The sequence below is a fragment of the Rhodnius prolixus genome, unplaced genomic scaffold (assembly GCF_049639745.1).
Source record: "Rhodnius prolixus isolate KJV_2025 unplaced genomic scaffold, Rpr scaffold_2, whole genome shotgun sequence".
Taxonomy (NCBI): Eukaryota; Metazoa; Arthropoda; class Insecta; order Hemiptera; family Reduviidae; genus Rhodnius; species Rhodnius prolixus.
This window is the reverse complement of record NW_027411592.1, coordinates 40,296,387-40,315,809: the sequence shown is the minus strand read 5'-3', so window position 1 is coordinate 40,315,809 and position 19,423 is coordinate 40,296,387. Positions and strand designations below refer to the sequence as shown.

At 31.7% G+C, this 19,423-nt stretch overlaps 3 protein-coding genes across 4 annotated transcripts; 2 read left to right on the top strand and 1 right to left on the bottom strand.

The window, feature by feature from the left end:
* The first annotated feature begins 1,014 nt into the window (after positions 1–1,014).
* Nubp2 (NUBP iron-sulfur cluster assembly factor 2) lies at positions 1,015–2,808 on the top strand. The gene is made up of 5 exons (XM_074119265.1): positions 1,015–1,331; positions 1,405–1,603; positions 1,701–1,812; positions 1,948–2,098; positions 2,527–2,808. The coding sequence occupies exons 1-5, from the start codon at positions 1,221–1,223 to the stop codon at positions 2,722–2,724; spliced, it is 771 nt and encodes a 256-aa protein (XP_073975366.1). The 5' UTR covers positions 1,015–1,220; the 3' UTR covers positions 2,725–2,808.
* Positions 2,809–4,177: 1,369 nt separating this feature from the next.
* Positions 4,178–9,003, bottom strand: ECSIT (evolutionarily conserved signaling intermediate in Toll pathway, mitochondrial). 2 transcript variants are annotated; one of them, XM_074119263.1, is made up of 5 exons: positions 8,863–9,003; positions 7,467–7,943; positions 6,540–6,766; positions 5,147–5,354; positions 4,178–5,029 (listed from the first exon to the last, which is right to left on the bottom strand). In XM_074119263.1, the coding sequence occupies exons 2-5, from the start codon at positions 7,906–7,908 to the stop codon at positions 4,749–4,751; spliced, it is 1,158 nt and encodes a 385-aa protein (XP_073975364.1). In that variant the 5' UTR covers positions 7,909–7,943; positions 8,863–9,003; the 3' UTR covers positions 4,178–4,748. The 2 variants fall into 2 exon arrangements, with proteins under 2 accessions (XP_073975364.1, XP_073975363.1); XM_074119262.1 differs by having other exon boundaries at positions 8,743–8,974.
* On the top strand, positions 9,004–19,190 carry LOC141449647 (thioredoxin domain-containing protein 11). Its single transcript, XM_074119259.1, has 12 exons — positions 9,004–9,295; positions 9,399–9,606; positions 10,374–10,607; positions 10,691–10,894; positions 11,117–11,293; positions 11,879–11,996; positions 14,668–14,863; positions 15,204–15,474; positions 15,545–15,763; positions 16,121–16,314; positions 16,589–16,727; positions 17,534–19,190. The coding sequence occupies exons 1-12, from the start codon at positions 9,147–9,149 to the stop codon at positions 17,807–17,809; spliced, it is 2,385 nt and encodes a 794-aa protein (XP_073975360.1). The 5' UTR covers positions 9,004–9,146; the 3' UTR covers positions 17,810–19,190.
* The last annotated feature ends 233 nt before the right edge of the window (positions 19,191–19,423 follow it).

Sequence of the window (19,423 nt, the reverse complement as noted above, 5' to 3'; positions counted from 1 at the left end):
TTTTTATTCTGGCCCCAATTTCGTTCAATGCCTTGACTGATGTCAAGATTACTTTGTAAATTTGTAAAATTTAACTTATAAAAGCAGAGGTTCTGTCTGGGATCTCTCAACTCCACTCCTACGAATTCACTTCTGGTAGAGGCCCGTGATTTCCCTCTTAAAATTTGGAGGAAGCTTTTAGCTTCTAGTTTTATTGTGGATAGGCTGGTGGTCAAAAACCATCCAACTATTCGAAAAATATTTAATGTATCAACTAGAGTTTTAACAGAAAAATAATGGGCTAGAAAGAAAACTCCAATTTTAGTTAAGGTTTTCTGCGACCTGTAGCGTTTATCTTCTCTTCCCCACTACATCAACTTCCGCTCCTTCCTGCTTTATTATTATTTATTTATTGTTATAGTGGTCTTGTTTGCACATTAACCAATTACTTTATATGAGGGCTGGAATGTTTTATATGTTTGATTACTATCGAAATAGCTAGATATAAAGGAATTTTTGACCCCATTATGTTGTTGGAGTACTGGCACCTGCGAGACTAGAAAAATAGCTGCCTTGAAGTAGCTGTCGTGCAATTTATGTAAACCTTTCATATTAACTTCAATATAACATTTCAGATAAATTTCCTTTGTGGCACGTATTAGCTTTCGCCTAATCGCGGCCGCTACGAAGGAGTAGGCTTGAACTTATGATTATAATTTAAAATTTAAATTTTCCCAGAAAAATGCATTCTGGAAACTTTAGAATTGTAACTATTAGGTTAAGGTGACATTTCTGAATTTAGTAAGATCTCTGGCAGTATTAATAAGAATCAAATATTTTGCTGAAATTCCGAGTTTAAAAAAGTTCATTTGACTGGAATTGCGCATTTATTATAAATTTTTTTCATTTTGCTGAGCTTTCCTGAAAACCAATCTTGTACTACATTGTATAAACATATGTGCATTAAGACATAATTTCTGCTTTTATTATTTTTTTTTTTTTCAAGGAAACAGTTGTTCCTCTAAAGCAGTGATTTCAACTTATTTGCTGTATTTAAAAAACGCTGTTGCCCCCTTTCAAGATTGTAGAGTGGGATGTACAAGTAGTACAAGGAACGTAGAGTGCGATATATCGATAGATAGAAAGCGTATATCTATTAATCGTAAAAAGGTTATGGGAAGGTTAATCTAGCCCTAATAATCATTCAATTCACTAGCTGTAAATACGATGTAACTGTAGAAATGAACCGTGGGGTTAAACATGCAATTTTAGTACTGTCTGGCAAAGGAGGAGTAGGCAAATCAACAATTAGCGTAAATTTAGCCCTCGGGCTTAAAGAAAAAGGATTTAAGGTTACAGATTAAAGGTAAATCAATGTTAATGATTTTTTCTTAGGCTATTTCTTTTATGAAAAATATGTTTTAGGTTGGCTTGTTAGATTTAGATTTGTGTGGGCCTAGCATCCCTTACTTGTTAGGTATTGAAAATGCTCCAGTTCATCAAGGGCAAGAAGGATGGGTTCCTGTTTATACGGATAAAGAACAAAAGCTAGCAGTTATGTCAATTGCATTTCTTCTGAACAATAGAAATGACAGCGTCATTTGGAGAGGGCCTAAGAAAACAAGTGAGGTTTTTTTTTTTATTGTATGGAAGGCCTGTAAGTTTAAAATGTTATGGGCATATTAATTTGAATTTTATAACATGGTTTTTTAAACGTGTAGGCATGATTAAGCAGTTTTTACATGATGTTTACTGGCAAGATATTGATTTTCTCGTAATTGATACTCCACCAGGAACATCAGATGAACATATTACAGTTGTCGAATTAGTGAAGTAAGTTTTTTCTCTATTTAAGAAATTTTAAATTGTTAAAAAATATATGCATCCATGTATTCAGCAACTACCTATTTAGGACCTACCATGCAAATGTGGGTCCACCTGTAAATATCTAATAAAATATTTTTACAGAGATGTGTGCGATGGTGCTATACTCGTAACGACGCCGCAGAATGTTTCATTGGATGATGTATTGAGAGAAATAACGTTTTGTGAAAAGACTAAAATTCCTATTATTGGCATAGTTGAAAACATGAGTGGCTTCGTCTGTCCTTCCTGCAAGGTATAAACTTCATTTCAATTTTTTTGGAATGCAAGCTGTCTGCGCCACGCGACTCCTTTTCTTTCTCTCCCCAGCTATTTCTCCTTTATGTATGGCCACTCGAGCTGTGATGGTGCGTGCTAGCCTGTGTGTTTCCACACGAAGCACTGCTCGGCAAGGCAGGGAGGAGCGACGGAATCCAATGCAATACTATTTTCTTAACAGCCTCAGCGATATCAGCTCAGAAATTGTTAGTTAACACTGCCTTTGGTGTAGGATAATACTGCTATTTTATTGGTTCAGAACTTTAAAAAAAATAGGTGGGCGACAATGTACTATGAACAAGAAGAGGAGCGACGGTACCGAATTTTGGGAAACTTCTTTCTTCTACTATATTATTTTAAAATGTTTCAAATTGGGTTCCTAAAAGATTTTTTTGTTTGTTTTAGGATTGCACAAATATATTTTCTAGTGGTGGTGGTATAGCTTTAGCCGAGAAGAAGAAAATTCCTTTCCTAGGAACATTGCCTATTGATCCTACAATAAATAGTTTGTTTAGAGACAAAAAAGAAAATATGTCAGTAGCAGTTTCTTCATCATTGTGTAAAATAATTTCTGCAGTTGTTGCTACAGTTATTAAAGAGTGATTGTAATCTATAACTAAGACAAAAATGAACTAATTTTCGTATATTATGTACATAATTTGCAATGAATTATAATGTTTGAATAGATGAGAGTATTTTGATACTTGTACCCGAACAACTAAATAATTCGGCTGAAATGTTCAGTAAAGTTTGAAGAAATTGATTTTTTCAGGCGTGGCTTGACATCCAGCAGCCAAATTAGGTGTAGCGGATGCACATGTACGTAGCTATTAATACTTTTTCTAACAAATAATTAGTAGCTACCACAGGATTCGAACAAGGGGTCTCTTACGTCAAATCCATGCTCAATAACCACTACACCAACACACGTCCCCAGTAAAATGTGCATTCATTTTAAATGATAAACACAATTTTAATGAATAAAAACATTCTAAATCCGAAACTGAATTATAAAATTTTCAAAATTAAAATCTAATAACATAATTAGTGATAAGAAGTGAATAACCGCCAATTATTTCTGTCGGGGCTCAGCGTTCATCTAGTAATGTTAATTAGGTGTCACGGACGGTGGGGTAGAAGCTCGTACCTTTACTATTGCTAATTTTTTTGGCAAAAAAAAGTAGCTACGCGCAGGACATGTTTGGGGATCTCCTATTTACTAGATCACGCTCATAACTACTACAGTAAACCCAAATTGTTAGTTAATAACATCGATAGTAAAGTGGATTACAATTTTATTTATCTAATATACTAGTTGGGTTAGTTGAAGTAAGAGCCGTCGGATAAAACCTGCTAAGTTACAAAACTAAGTTACTTAAAATCATCAATTCTCTTAAATTTTTGTATTATGTAGGTAAGGACTCTCTCAGAGCTCATGTCACTAACTCACTTCGAGGTAGTGCGATTTGTCTTGAGTATACCAAAACCAATTAAGAGGGTATCAGTCACATTTACAATGATGCGTCCTCTCGTATAAACCAGGAGCCTCAGCATAGATTAGAAGGTCTCTTTAAATAATATTTTAATAAAACTTATTGAGGACTTAGGCAGTGGGGTAGTACACTGCACTCTCTCTGAGGGGCCAATTGGCAACCCTTCTAAAACGTAAAGAAGCGATCATAGTTTTTACATACTTGCAACGACCTTAATCAATTATGCATAAAATAATTACATTATTTAAAAAATTATGAAGTTTACATCAGAAATGAGGCTAAATGTGAGTCTAATTATTATTCTTAGGGTAAGAAATGACATATAGCGTAGTAATTCAATATAAAAACTAGGAACTTCAATGATAGTTTTAGATAGATAATGGTAGTTTTAATAACTACCTTTAGATTTTCTCTTCCTAGGATCTCCTTACAGTTCATTGACTGGTGATGATGGACAATGTTATCTGTAACATCTAAAAAACACTGTCGGGAGGCCGGCAGTGCTATAGGAGGCTCAGGGCGCCAAAGCACCTTAAAAAAGGAAAACAAAAATGAAAACTATCTCAAAATAGTAAGTCTTTTTAATATGGTTTACTAAGTTATAAGAAAGGATCATAAATAAGTTAACAGACGTGATCAAGTTGAAACTGTACAAATATCTCTAGTATAAAATACAATTAATATTAACCATTCTCAAAAAACTTGTAAGAGGATAATGAATAAATAAGATTCTCATTCCTCAGACTCCTTAAGACACAAGGAACATTAAAAAGTGTACTCGAACCAAACACAAAAAGACGTTTTTAGTATTGTTCTACTTCAACAGCAAGAATCAATAAAAATACTCATTACCAATTGGCCCTACTTTTTCAATTTCGTTAACATGTAAGTTTTGCTGAATCACGATTTAACAAAACATTTCAGAGATAAAGTATTCTATTTACAGATTTTTGCGACTACTTTCGGCTCCGGTCTTACAGTGAATCAGATAATTAATTGACATTTTAAAATCGCCAAGATTACCTAAAACGTTGAACTAAAGAGAACTTTATCCCTAATTTAATTCCACTTTCTAAGCTAAGTTCATAATTTTGATTATTTTTTGAAAGACAATTTGAACAAGTCGGGAAATGTTTAATCATTAATTTTAATTTGTGCATTTTCTGGAGGATCATGTGTTGTTATTAAATTCTCAACACCAGATGGCGCTTTCAAAGTAAATATAATTGGTAATTTACTAATTCGAGGATTAGTTTGTTCTAGCAATCTTATCCATGAAAGGAGAGAGTCTCTTCCAGATGTTCCGGTGGAACAAATCGCCATTATTATACCATCTTCCTGCTCATGGACGGATGGTCTTCTCATTGGTAATTTACTTGGTTGTGAAAAAAATGGAATTTTCAAATTACTTACATCTGTAAAATCAATAGGAATAAAATAAAATTATTACTTTAACTAATTTAAAATGTTCCAAAGTTTTGAAAGGAAATTCTGATAACAATAAGAGAACTTTGTACTCTATGGATAATTACCGTCCATATTTTCTTCGACGTCAATTTTCCTCCGTATATCTGCTCTCAGGGTAAAATACGTGACGGCCTGATTTTGTAACCAGATACGATAACGTCCTTCAACATAAAGTGGAGTTTCTTCGGGGAGATTATTTAGGAGATTAATTTGTTCCGGACTTTGTCCACTAACTATCCAAGTGTCTTCGATAGAATCCTTAACTTCAGAAGTCTTGAAATAAAAAGAAAACCAACCTTCTTTTTTTACTGGAGAACAATATTATTTACTGTTATAATATAATAATAATGCCAATTTCAGTCACTACTTTTTTAATTTTTGCGAACTTTCGACCTAGAGACTTGGTCATCTTCAGGGCTATTGACTACTTTTTACATTATTATAAGATTGGTGTTTCTTCTGTCCTGACTGCTTATGAAACTCTTCATTGAATTATAATAATCTTTAGGTCGAAAGCTCGGCAAAAAAAAAAAAAATAATGACTGAAATTGGCAAATTCTTTATTCCTTGTGAATTATGTGAATATTTTTTACACTAACAATATAAAACTGTCTGTCACTCTTGTTATTCTCAAAAGTTACAAGGATACGTAAGATATTGCTTGTTTCACAAATCCTTTCCTTTAATTATTTGTTTCGTAGGTAACTATATCCTTTAACAATGAATATCTTGACTAAATGAAAAGTACGAAAACTATAGGAGTGTTATGATTGCTTCATTCTTCAGATAGCGTCCCAGAGCAAATAAATAATAATGACACCTCATTGGAAACCCAGTTTATCGCGCGCATCTGTTAATATCATTTTTATCTTTAAAAACCAATTTATCCACTTATTCATCCATCATCGGTGATTTCAACCTGTTCAAAACTTTCATTGATTTTTGAATACTCTCCATGACAAGCAGAGATAGAGATGTGCAACTATTTTGGTTAAGCAAAACATTCATTTTAAGTTTACCATTTACAAGAGGTCTACATTTGTACACAAATAGCCAAGAGAGTCACATCTTAACATTTAGCTCTTTACACTCTATTCCCACACGCACCAACTCTCTAGCAAATAGTGAATGGAGTGAAAAATGTTAACACCTGTCATTTTGTGAAAGAAAACTAATTCATTACGATATCTTTTGTATGCATTATCACCATACAATTTCATTTTCACTTTTGACATAAACAGTTCCACCTCGAAGTAGAAGTCACTTCACCATAAAAGCAGAAACGAAATGTGTTATAGTTTTATCCTCCCAAATGTATTAATAATTATCTGGTAACATTGTCCGGAGATCAGCAGAGGCCATTAATAGACCAATGACCTCAGATGCTGATGCTCTTTAAATAAAATAATAAAAATAATAATCATCATAATAATAATCTAGAAATGAAAAAAAAATTACCTTAAATACTGATATTTCAGAAGTAACATCAACACTAGTCATTCTTTTCACTGCAAGCATTGCTAACTGAAAAGCATCATTAGGCACTTTCTCTGGAAGATGCCAAGGAGATGCATTTTTAAATTTCGGCATCCAATACATCATCCTCCAATACCTTCTTACTGGGTATCCTCTTCTACCAAATACATTTACTAATTGATCTTCCATATTCCAATCTGGCATTACACCTAAAAACATTTTTGGTTTAGATGCACTTCAACCCTTCAATCAAAATAATTTATAAATAAATTTTTTATGGAGTTAACTGTTGAGTGGTTTGTAAAGAGCATTGTTCTAAAAGATTCAGTTTAATTTTAATATTTACCAGCCAAACGCCTAAAACGAGTTAAAAAACATTTCATATCTATAATATCATTTTGTAGAATCCCATTAATCACTTATTATGAAATATTTTCTATGTCTGAAATAACTAGTAGATTTCCCGCCGAAGCAAGTACAGTGGGGAACAATGGGTGCAAACCCTTACGGATGGGTGTAGCCCATATAAGAAATTTCTGAGGCAGGGTCAAAGGATGAGACTAAGATTGTGCCCTTGTAAACCATCTATCCATCTTTAATGTCGTGTTCTAATATTATTGAGGAAGTACCAGAGTTTTTGGTGATTGACACTGTCAGAAGTGGTCTTAAAGTCCACACCCCCGCTATGATTTTACTTGCTTTATGGCTTAGAACTATAAGTATTGCAGAGATATTGTACGTACATTATTATTTATGCAAACTTACCCTTCCTAAAATCCGAAAAAGGTCGCAATGACAAAAGATTGCAAGATATGATGGACGGCCTAGCTAGCCGATCCAACCGATTCAACATACGGTTGATAAATAACATCACACCAAAATGTTTTCTTAAGGTACTCATACACTTACCATTTTCCTCCATTTGTTCTAAAAGATCAATTGCACATTGTTGTTGTTTAGGATAATGCATAAATTCAGCTTGAAACATATTTCTAGGTATCATTTTTCCCTTTGGTAAAACATCTATTAAAGATTTGTAAACATCCAAATCTTTTTCCACTCCAAATTCTTTCATGTGCTTTAAAGCTGAATAAATAAATTCAACATGACCTCTTCTCTTAATCTCTTTCTCTTTATATATATTCAACATTTCCAAATATGTGTCCTTATTTTTATTTTTAATATTTTGAAAAACATCTCTCTGTACCAGCTCCTTATTCACATCGTTTTTATGCGTTGCGAAATACTTAATGTGGCACCATGTAGCGGGATAGGCTGATTTAACAATGGAAGAGTTGCATCCTCTTCTAACATAACGGCTAATTAGTAAACTTGCAAGAGGAATCGACATTTAAGACTACTCCTTGACTGACGGCAAGCATGTAACTGAAAAAATTAATGTAAATATAATTCTTAAAATGGTTAAAGCAGCTACTTACTCTCTCCACGCTCGTTTTTCCTTTCATTTCCCTGGCTTTGCTGGTTATGTGTCATACACGTTTACTCCACTAGTTTGCTGGATGAGGCAAACAATATATCCGCTAACACAAGATATATGTACCGACAGCGAGTCCCTGTCCGGACTATACAGAACGCCAATACCAACTAAATTTGGTCTATTGCCTTATAAAGCAGATAGGATTGAAAACATCTTTACAGGATATTTCGCCGAAGGTGGATCCAGGCCCTGAGGAGATGAGAATGAGGGGAAGTCTCTTTTATCCAATCAGATTGTACTAAAATCACATGTTTGCGTCATGAGATCTCTAGCACTTGGTGATCAGAGAAGACAACCCGAAAAACAACAGATGGGAAACCGTGAAAGACTATTTTATTCACAGGATTGAATATCCTAGAACCCCTTTGCAGAATGTGTCAAGAACAGAAGAAAATGGCTTCCCTATTTGCCAGCGTTGCAATCGCTAGGATGCACTTGTTGAGACCTGAGAAGAAAGCGATCAAATCAAAACGTAATATGACCTGTGGTTAAAACCTACAACATCTTAAAGGGGGGAAGCTTTGTTTACTAAAACTTTTAAGTGGAAGGTGCAATAAGACACTTGACTACAATGCTTTAAGGAACAAGAACTGCCTCGAGACCCATTAAATAAAATAAATAGCCAGCTCTAAAATAAATTTATTTGGCTGAAAGTAGTAATAAAAAATATCAGAAAAATTAAAATACCTTTTATAATAAGTTAGGTCAATTGCAACTATCGTAGACATGTGCCAGCATAACAGAGCTACCTTCCTCAGCGGTACTGATAGTAAAATATAACTTCTAGGAAGAAAAAAGGATACTAACTTCTTGAGCCTTGACGTTTGGTTGCAGTAGAAAATAAACTTCTGCTACCAAAATACTAAGTGTCTTTTTCCGTCTAGTATTGTGCCTCTTGAAGGTAACTGAAGGTAACAAAAAAAACCTCTTTCACTGTTAAACAGTGATTAGGTTATGAAAATAAAGTATAAAGTAACACGTCACTGCTGGACACTTTGCCAAACTTTTGTTAAAAGTATTATGGACTCGTAAGCGTTCTATAAATTTTTTCATTAAATGGCTTTAAAAATTCTTATTGATGAAGTGGAGTAATGAACCGTTGCTTGGAATCCAGAAATAATGAGAATGTCGACGAATATCCCCAGCCAGTATCAGAGAAGTCTAAGATGTTTATCGTATGCAGAGAAATATTTTTTGTATTTGCAATTCTGTTTACTGCTTATGCTACCATACTTAACACGTAAGAACATTCAAAAAGTTATATGAAAGTTGTGGTTTCATTTCTTTAAATTTTCAACGGTAGTGCTTTTCTGTAATATCTTTAAAATTTTAACGATTTGCAGACAGTCAAAAACAAAGAGAGGATCACCAGCTGTACCTTTCTTTCATAATGAAAACATTAAGGATTTCTACCAAGGAGACCTTAAGCAGTTGATGCTTGATATTTCTGAAGTGGATTTTGCATTTGTGATGTTTTATGCTCCTTGGGATGCAGATAGCCAAGATATAAAAAGTGAATTTATAGAGGCATCAGAATTTTATTCCCATTTGGTAAGATATTTTATGTAATCTTAAGTTATTGGAATTTCATTTACTTTAGAATATAATGCAGACATTGTTAGGCAATTTAGAAGTATAATTGTAATAAATATTGAGCATTTTTCAACACTTTTCTTCTCAGTTTTTATACGTTATGTTATTAAGGATTGAAATAAATAGAAAGGTAAAGCTTGTTTGGAAGTTTATATTAGTTAAACTTTGCGGTGATTGCATAAAACATTCATCAAACAAAATTTAAAACAAGCATAATGTTGACAGTAAAAAAATAAATAGTAATATCTACGTGCAGATTATAGTATGCCCAACTGACAATGAAGTTGAAAGGGCGAGGTAGATTAGCAAACACTCGTATTATAAATTTTTTTCATAATCATTAAATTAAATTAAAATAAAGTCGGTAACCATCCCAGTATAATAATCAGTAAAGTGTTGGAGTTTACAGTTCGCGGTTCAAAGTGATACACAATTTTTGGCCTAATTGCTGAGCATAGTCAAAGTTCAAAATTCAATTTTGGAAGTTACAGGTGTTCTGTCACTGGGCAACACAGTGCTTTTATGATGAAACGTAGCTCTTCATTTTAGGATTACTTACAACTTATTCTTATTTGGAATATTCGCTATTCCGACTTTCTTGAGATAGTAAATTGCTTGCCTTATTTTATTATAATATTTTAAAAACTTTTTAAGCCATCGAAACAAATTTCAAATATTCTCTCTCTTTTCAATTGTAATAATTTATTTAATTAATTAATGTATAGGTTTACTTTGCGGCAGTTAATTGCTGGGAACCTGGAAGTGAATGTAGAGCCGCCTTTAAGGATGCCGTATATCATTTTCCACAGTTGGTTGCTTATGTTGGTCCTCATAAAGCAATTGAATTCAAAGGACCCCAAACTGCAGATCACATAATAAAATTTATACATTCCATTCTTCACCCTATTCAGCGAGTTAACTCCGTGACCGATTTATGGCGTCTTCGTTATCTTCACGATGTAGGTAACAAAGTTGAGATGTTGAGGACACTCTTGAAGTATGCTACATTATTAAAAGTACCCAAATTATGTACCATTTTCAGGCTGTACTGGTTGGTCATCTCAAGTTTTTGGGAAACAAACCTGGAAAAGGTTTTCAGATGTTATATCAGACTTCATTGTTATTAGCATCTAGAGATCACGAAAGACATACAGCTATTGCAGTATTTACTCACACCAAAACTAACGCCTTGCTTGGAGTTACAAATACGCCAACATTTGTTCTGTATCTCTGGAATAAAAGAATTGTTAGTTGAAATGCAATCCTGTAATTTTAATTGCTCTTAAACATAATTTTCAGCAAAATTTTAATCCTCTTACTAATTAACCCTGATTGATGATTTTCTGTACATCCTGATTGCTTTTTTTTTAATGACATTGCATATTTTTAGTAGTAATTTCTCTTGTAATTAGTAAGAGTAATTACAAGTAATTAGAAATTAGTAATTATTTTTAACAATTATTTATAGGTGTATAATGGACAATTGAAGACTGATTCTTTAGTTAATTGGGTTCTTTCTCGAACTCAAAAAGGCTTATCGGAATTAAATTCCAACACATTATTACCAAATATGAAAGGAGGAGCAGTCATGGTTATGTTTACTCCGAGACATCCTCTTTCTAGCGTAATTCCGTATTATCACATGGTTCGTATTTTTTTTATGAAATGATGTGTCGACATTTATTTTTTATATTTGTGTAATATTACCCAGTTTTTAGCAACTTTCCGGTCGTTCTAAAAGGTTTGCTCTATTTATTTGGGTTAAATTCTAAGTTTGCTAGATAACCCTTGAATTTATTCATTTTACTTCTTAATTCTAAATAAATTTAAAATTATATTTAAATTAAATAAGAGAGATATTTCTTGACCATAGGTCCCCAAACTGGACAATGAAACGATTGAAGGGCGTTGGTAGGCTCAGGTTTAATCGTGATCGTCTATAAAACAAAATGGTGGTGAAAGTACCGAAATGCTCAAGAAAAATATTCATTGAGAATGTATTGAATATTTTTTGTAAATACTTAAACAGATTTTTTCAGTAAGTCCATACAGCAGTCATCAAATACAAAATAATTTTCGTTCCATGACAGAAGGCTGCGGGCGCAATGAACTCAGATGTTGTTGCACCTTAATTAAAAATATTTCTAGTATATATAGCAAACTAAAAATAATTTCTAACAGAATATTTAAAAAAAACTTCTAATAAATGTTCCAATTTTCTGTTTATTAGATAAGGAGAATTGCTATGAATTTCAATGTCTGCAATAATAGTACATCTTTTTTCGAAGAAGACTTTTTCTCTTATGTTTTGCAATATGGAAAATTTTATAAAACTGGTTATGAACAAGGTACATATTATAATTCGTTTTTAAAATATTCAATTATACTTTTATTCTTGTCTTCAATACTTCTTTATAATATGAAAGGCTTTTTGTTTTTATTTTCATTTTAAAAAACCTAAGAACAATTTCATTGTTTAAAAATTCTTCCTGATAAATTCATGATAATCTTTAATGGCTTTTATCATTCCAATTATGTATTGTGGTTCTGGGTTTGATTCTTTGTTCATACTTTCGATTTTAACTGTTTATTTGTAGTTAAGGGCAAACACCTGGTAACTACCAGCCAGCCTCTCCAGGAAGCAAGGGGACTCCCAATGCTCTCCTGATTTTCAAAAAATGGCTCCCCAAAGAGAGGGAGCGAGAAGGCTTAATCTCTCCAACCCAGCCATCTCATCCCGCAAATCCCTTCTCCGGTATTCTCAAAATTGGCCCCACTTTAAAGGTTGAGGTTTGGTTGATTCTAATATAGTTGTACACCTCTCCAACCCTGGTAACCACCCAGACACCCTAGCGAAATCCCAGGGATGGGCAAGCCGGCAGATTGGTATTACCACACCCTGGCTCCTGTACCCTTCCCAATTTCCCAGGGAGAACATACCACACCATAACATTTGGTAACCATATAAGGTTTTCGGGGTTCCCTCAAGAAGGGAAGAGAGCCAGCAAATCGGGATGTCTGTTCCTTAAACTTTTCCGCGAGAGAGTGTATTCTACAACCAACCTACAATTGCGTTATAAGAAGTTTTTTGGGGGGGGTAATGCCCTCTCTCAGCTCGTGTTTACTACAAAAGCCTCCTTACTTCTTAGGGTATCTCGGAGACTCTGCTTTTGCCACAGTCCACCTCTGCGAGTCCTTATTCCGTTTCTACTGGCTTGCTCCATCATCGCAGCATTCTCAAAATAAATTTTCCACAAAAGTTTCAATCAGCTATTATTGTATTAATCTTATTAAGTGAACAGTAGTTCAATTCAAGAAATATAAAAGTAAATAGTAGAAATATATTACATGAAAATTAAAAAATTGAGCCTCCAGATTCAGATTTGGTAGAATTTTATTAGAAGTGCGTAACATTTTTGAATCTACGACTTTGCCACGGAGATGAATTTTAATTTTTTATAAGAGAAGGTAGATAAGATAAAATGTATGATATGTGATAAAGTGATCTATTTATTGCCCTACTTGTTCCTTGCTTAATTAATCTCCAAATCTTTCTTTAATTCACAAAATTTCAAATAATAAAAAACAGAAAGGAAGGAATTAGATATGCGATTAGCGTATTGGATTCCCACGCGGAGGTCCCGGGTTCGAATCCAGCTGGTGACCCCTAGATTTTCTCTTCCTAGGAGATTCTTGCAGCTCAATAACACTGCTGTTTTGTGCGTGATGTGATCCGCCATTTTCAAACTTGTACCTTTCAGTAAAACGTATTCAAATGCAGTTAATTGCTGAATTGCTTTATAAATTTTTATAATTTACATTTACTGTGTGAGGATTTTGATTATTTCATAAGTTTCCATAATCTATTATCAAGAATTAAAGAGTTTTACAGACCACTTTTAAAAGAGGTTAAAAGTTTCGGACAGTTCCAGGAGTTGATGACAACAAATTTTTGGGAGCTTATCAATTACTTTTGTATCTTTGAGTTACAGTATTCACTTGCCATCAGAGAAGGGTCTCCTTAATAATTAAAAGGGTTAGAAGTTTGTAAAGGAAAATAATTATAAGACATAGTTTTAAAATAAAATTTGCTTTTAGAAATATACTTCTTTTATTTATTATAAGGAAGTACTCTTTTTTGTTATGAAGTTAAGTGTTGAGTGTTTTGTAAAGAGCTATGTTCTAAAAGATTCAGTTTAATTTTAATATTTACCAGCCAAACGTCTAAAACGAGTTAAAAAACATTTCATATCTGTAATATCATTTTGTAGAATCCCATTAATCACTTATTATGAAATATTTTCTATGTCTAAAATAACTTTAGTAGATTTCCCGCCGAAGCAAGTACAGTGGGGAACAATGGGTACAAACCCTTACGGATGGGTGTAGCCCATATAAGAAATTTCTGAGGCAGGGTTAAAAGGATGGGACTAAGATTGTGCCCTTGTAAACCATCTGATCCATCTTTAATGACGAACAAGGTTCATTCAAAAATGTATAATTAAAAGTCATAAGGCTTTAACTCGTGTTCTAAGATTACTGAGGAAGAACCAGAGTTTTTGGTGACTGACACTGTCAGAAGTGCTCTTAAAGTCCACACCCTCGCTATGATTTTACTTGCTTTATGGCTTAGAACTATAATTATTGCAGAGATATTGTACGTACATTATTATTTATGCAAACTTACCCTTCCTAAAACCTGTTATTTTGTTCAGTTCAATTAATTAGCCTTCATAAATTATAACAGCCAAGATTTTAACTTATATTTTTTATGAGATTTTAGGTTCGTTTTTTTTTTTTTGACATAGTTTTAATCTAGTTTAAACATTCATTTACTGTAAAATCAACGATTGAAACATATTCAGAAAATATATAAATGAGACATCAAAAACGAAATTAAAAAAGTCATTCCGAGAGCAAAACAATGAAAATGATCTAATTTATACAGTTTCGCTTTTGTCTTTACCAGTATGTGCAAATTATATAATACTATTTTGAAAATTTAATTTTTTTTTTTAGATATAATTAGTTCTGAACTTCTACTTCGAGAGAAGTGTACAAAGAGAAGTAAAACAAATCGACAAGTGTCTGGGATATCCTATAATTCTTGTTCAATAATTTCACCACGTGTATGGGATAATATGACATGTTCTAACTCAATGCATGTTTGCCCGAACTTAAAAATTATGCTTTCTGAGGAGAGATATGGCGAAGTGTAAGTTATATACCACTTAAAATAGCAGTGAAAGAGTAATTATCACACATTGGCCTTCCAGTATTTAAGATTACAAAGAATCCTCCTTAAACGTATCATGATTTAAATGTGCAACTATATATGTGTAACAAAAGATAAAGGATCTTATAAATAAAAAAACATCGCAGACTACTTCTATAAAGTTACTTCCATTTTATAATGCAACTCCCACATCCAAGTTATATTTTCATAATACTTTATTCTTAAAGCAAAGTAAAATTTAAGATGGTATTTTTTTGACAATTTTTTCTACGTTTCAGTTTTTATTAAAAGTTGAAATAATGATTTCTGTGATTTACAGTTCAAAAATTTGGAAACAAGATAAACGATCGACTGAATATGTTATTGCTCTTGCAGAAGAAGAGAGATGTTCTATTTTAAAAAGAATTCCTTTACCTCTTATGCCAAAGCCATCATTCAATTTAACAAATTTACCATCATCCTGTAAAATTAATTCTTCTTTTTCATTTATTGCATTAGACAGTGATCAATATTCACATCTTGCTAACGGACTTGGTATACAACTTAAAAAAATTAAGCATAGAACAGCAGTAGCCATTTTTGATGATGAAGTAGGTATTCATTTTGTTTCATTTGAAGTAAAGTTTATACAAACGTAACAGTTATTTTTACCTTTTATAGGAAGTTCTTAAATTAGACACAGCAGAAGTAACTGAATTGAGTGTATCCAATTTACTTAAAAGATATTTTGCTGGTGAAAGAAATAGATCATTGCGCTCAAAAAAAGATTCTGTGTACTTGCACAGTAATTCAAAACAACTATTGTATGATTCTCATTCTGTTTCTATAATAGAACTAGATACGAATACATTTCTCTCTGTTGCATTAAATAAGACAATGGTATGTTCTAATAATTTATATATTTTTAATAAATACTAACCTTTGAGTTTTATGACTGCTTGCATTTGAATTTCATTGCAATCACAGATTCACTCCGATAATATTTTCGTAACTTATGTTATTCTCAATTAACTTTGCATTAAAAAAAAAAAAAATATGTTTATATTTTTTATAGGTATAACACCTCTTTATGTAATTAAATATACATAAATATTTGAAGTCTTCCTCTTATGCGACAAATGTACCTTGGTCTAAATAATCAGAATTTAATCTTTTGTGGAGCAAATAACCAGTAAACAAATTACTTCCGTTTGTACTGATTATTGGTGTATTTACATTTCATTTGCTAATTTTCAGAACGTTGCTGTATTATATCATTCACCATATTGTTCCTTCTGTCTTGGAGTATCAAATTTGTTTCTTTCTCTAGCCCATTTATTACGCAATATAAACAATCTGTTATTAGTTCGTTTGGACGGAGAACTTAATGATCTTCCATGGCAATATACAGTGCATTCTTATCCAAGCATTATATTTTTTCCAGCTAAAAGGTACTCACCAACATGTTTTAGTTAGTCTTTATAGAGGTTGAAAGAAGTACTTTAAATAATTTTTTTTTTTTGGCGCATCAACAGCTGAGGTTATTAGCGCCCGGAGCTTTTTCCAGTGCACTGCCGGCCTCCGGACAGTGTTCTCTCGTTACAGACAACACTGTCCATCACCGGACAGTGAGCTGTAAGAAGCTCCTAGGAAGAGAAAATCTAAGGGTCAGCTGCTGTAATAAATTATTATTATTATTAATATTATATATTTATTTTTTTTTAGAAAATCAGAAAGTCGTATTTTTCCACAAACATCGCCCCTCACGTTTTATACATTATCAAATTTTATACTCTCTAATTTACAAGTATATGAAAGAATATCTGTGTTACTTGCACTATGTTCAAGATGGGGAGATGATCCTGTAAGTAAAATTATTTTATTACTACTCAATAATAGTGCATCAAATGTCATTAATTTAAATTTGTGTCACTTCTTAAAGTCAAATTTCTTAAATATCATTAGTTTTTGCACCTCAAACAATGTAAATAGATTGTTTCAATTTTTATTTATATTATTATTTATTTATTGTATTATAATCAGCTCACTTGAAGTTTAAATTCTTATTCTTAAATACTTCGCCTTCCCTCAACATAAGTGGAACGAAGTATAATTTGTTATTTCGGGCTAAGATCAAATAAAATACCATTCAATCGGTAATTCAAATTAAATCAAAGAGTAAAATAATTATTCACAAAAATTATATAGTTATTCTTGATGACTTTTCCAGTAGGAAATAGAACATGTTTGTCTATGTTTGATTATAACATAAAATGCATTATCCAATGTTGCATACATTTGCGAAAATATAATATTTGATACATAATTAATTTAATTTTTAGTAATGTTTTAAAATAATATTTTGTCGAAGAACCTATAACTAAGTTGGGGTTATTTTCTAAGTCCAGTGCCCCCTTAGATTTTGGCTCTAGAAGCCGCTATTGCTTGCTCACCAACCGAAGATAAACCGAGAGATCCGGAGTCCGCAGTGACGGAAAGTCTCCGTGCTCCAATGACCTTAAATATTAACGAGCTTTTCATTTATGAAAGTCTGTTATGAAAATTATTATATTCATATAATCTCTGTATTGATTTATATTTTTCCGTCGCTTTCAATAAGTTTTAATTTAATAATTTTGTTAATTTTATAAGTTCATATTTTTTCTACAGTTGGCATCAGAAGAAGGAGAACGTTGTTTACAGAATGTTCGCACTAATTCTTTAGAAGGAATATCAGACACCCTTAGAGAATATCGACGTATTTTGTTGAGGTTAAAACATTCCTCATCTCATGTAACAAAAGCAGATCTTAATGTTCGTCTTCGCCTTTTGTTTCGTTACTTAGAGTATCTTAAAACTGCTCACTTGCAATTAGCTCTTGTTAAAAGCTTACAATTGACTGTAATTTTTTTGGAACAGTTGAAAAACAAACTGTTCATTATGTAATCTTAGCATCAATTGGTAGAGATTTATAAGTTCTCCATAACGCTTGTTGCGTGAAGAGCCTTTATTCTAAATTGATTGTTATTTTAAAACTTTTAAGATTATAGTGAAACAGTATTTGGTATCATTTATTTACATTAAATTTAAATACTTCTGAATAAAATAGATTAAATTGCATCACTTCAATTTTTTTTTTTTTTTTTTAAATTTGTGAAGAGGAATCCTTTAATTCTTTAAAAAGTATGTTTTCTTTAAAGTTATCATTTTGTAAATAACTTGTACACATTTCAACATATTTAAAAATATTTACCATTTCTATTTAGCGTGTTTTTGAAATGTCTCTACTGATATAAATAGATATTTTTTTAATTTAATTACTTTTCCTAAAAAAGATAAGGTAGTAATTTTAATCTTGTAAGTTAAAGCTTTTCGTCTACATTGCATTGCTGTACTTATTTAAATAAAAGTTAAATGACTCAGGTTTCATCATGTTTATTTGGGGTCACTTTTTTTGTGCTATTTGGAACTGAAAATTAAACGTTGTGTTCTAGGTACATTTGGGATTTTAATGGTAAAATAGTTAGAAAATAAAGTACTTTAAATTATTCTAGTAAAATGTAAATATTAAAATGAGGATTAAGCAATTTAGGATTTAAATCCCCCATAATTAAATTAGTATTTTAAAATATCTTTTAACTTTGGTTTCAATAACTTCACTTTAAAAATCATTTCCTATTTTTCTATTTGTAGAAAACTTCTTTCTCAAAAAAAACAATTAGGCAAGTATGTTGAAAAATTTTATAAATAAATTTTGATAATATATGTATATTTTAAAAATAATACTTAAATAACTTAATATTTGTTTAAATTTATTCCTAAAGTAATAATTTATACCAAAATTTCCCTTCATAAGCCTTTTGTTATGAATAAAAATACATTTTTTATTTTTAATTCTTATAAAAACGTGTGCAATATATTTTGCTGAGGGTTGTGCAAGTTTTGTTAAAACTATTAAAAAATATTTATTTTATGTAGCCAAACAGCCTCTTATATGGAAAAAGAAAGTAAAAAGAATTCATTTGTTAATTTGTTTTATAATAACAGTATATTAATAATAATACGAATTTGTGATCCCTATAGACTTCATTGATAATTTTATCATAAAATTATTTAAGAAAAAATTATTTGTCTTGAATTCAATTTTTAAAAAAAGAAGATTTCTATAGTTTGACAGCGCAAGTAAAAGAAGAAATAGCTCTGGGTACTGATTATACTGTGATAACGAGTGTCATTTGTATTTATATAAATTCCATTTATACCTTCAAAAAGCGTAATAAAGAAATTGTAAATAATGTATAAAATAAACATAAATTGTTAAGTTTTACATATTTTTGTCACATTCCTTTCATTACTTGAAACTTGTATGCAATATTTATTCATATTTGTTTTTTATTTCCTGACTAATCCTTTACTTTCCGCTACTCAATTCTTACTTAGATTTCTTAAAATAAATACATTTTTATTGCAATTAGTATTTTTATATTATTGATAAATATAAGATGTTGAATTGCAATCAGATATGCCTCGAAAAATTAGGATTCAAATCACAGGCACTGA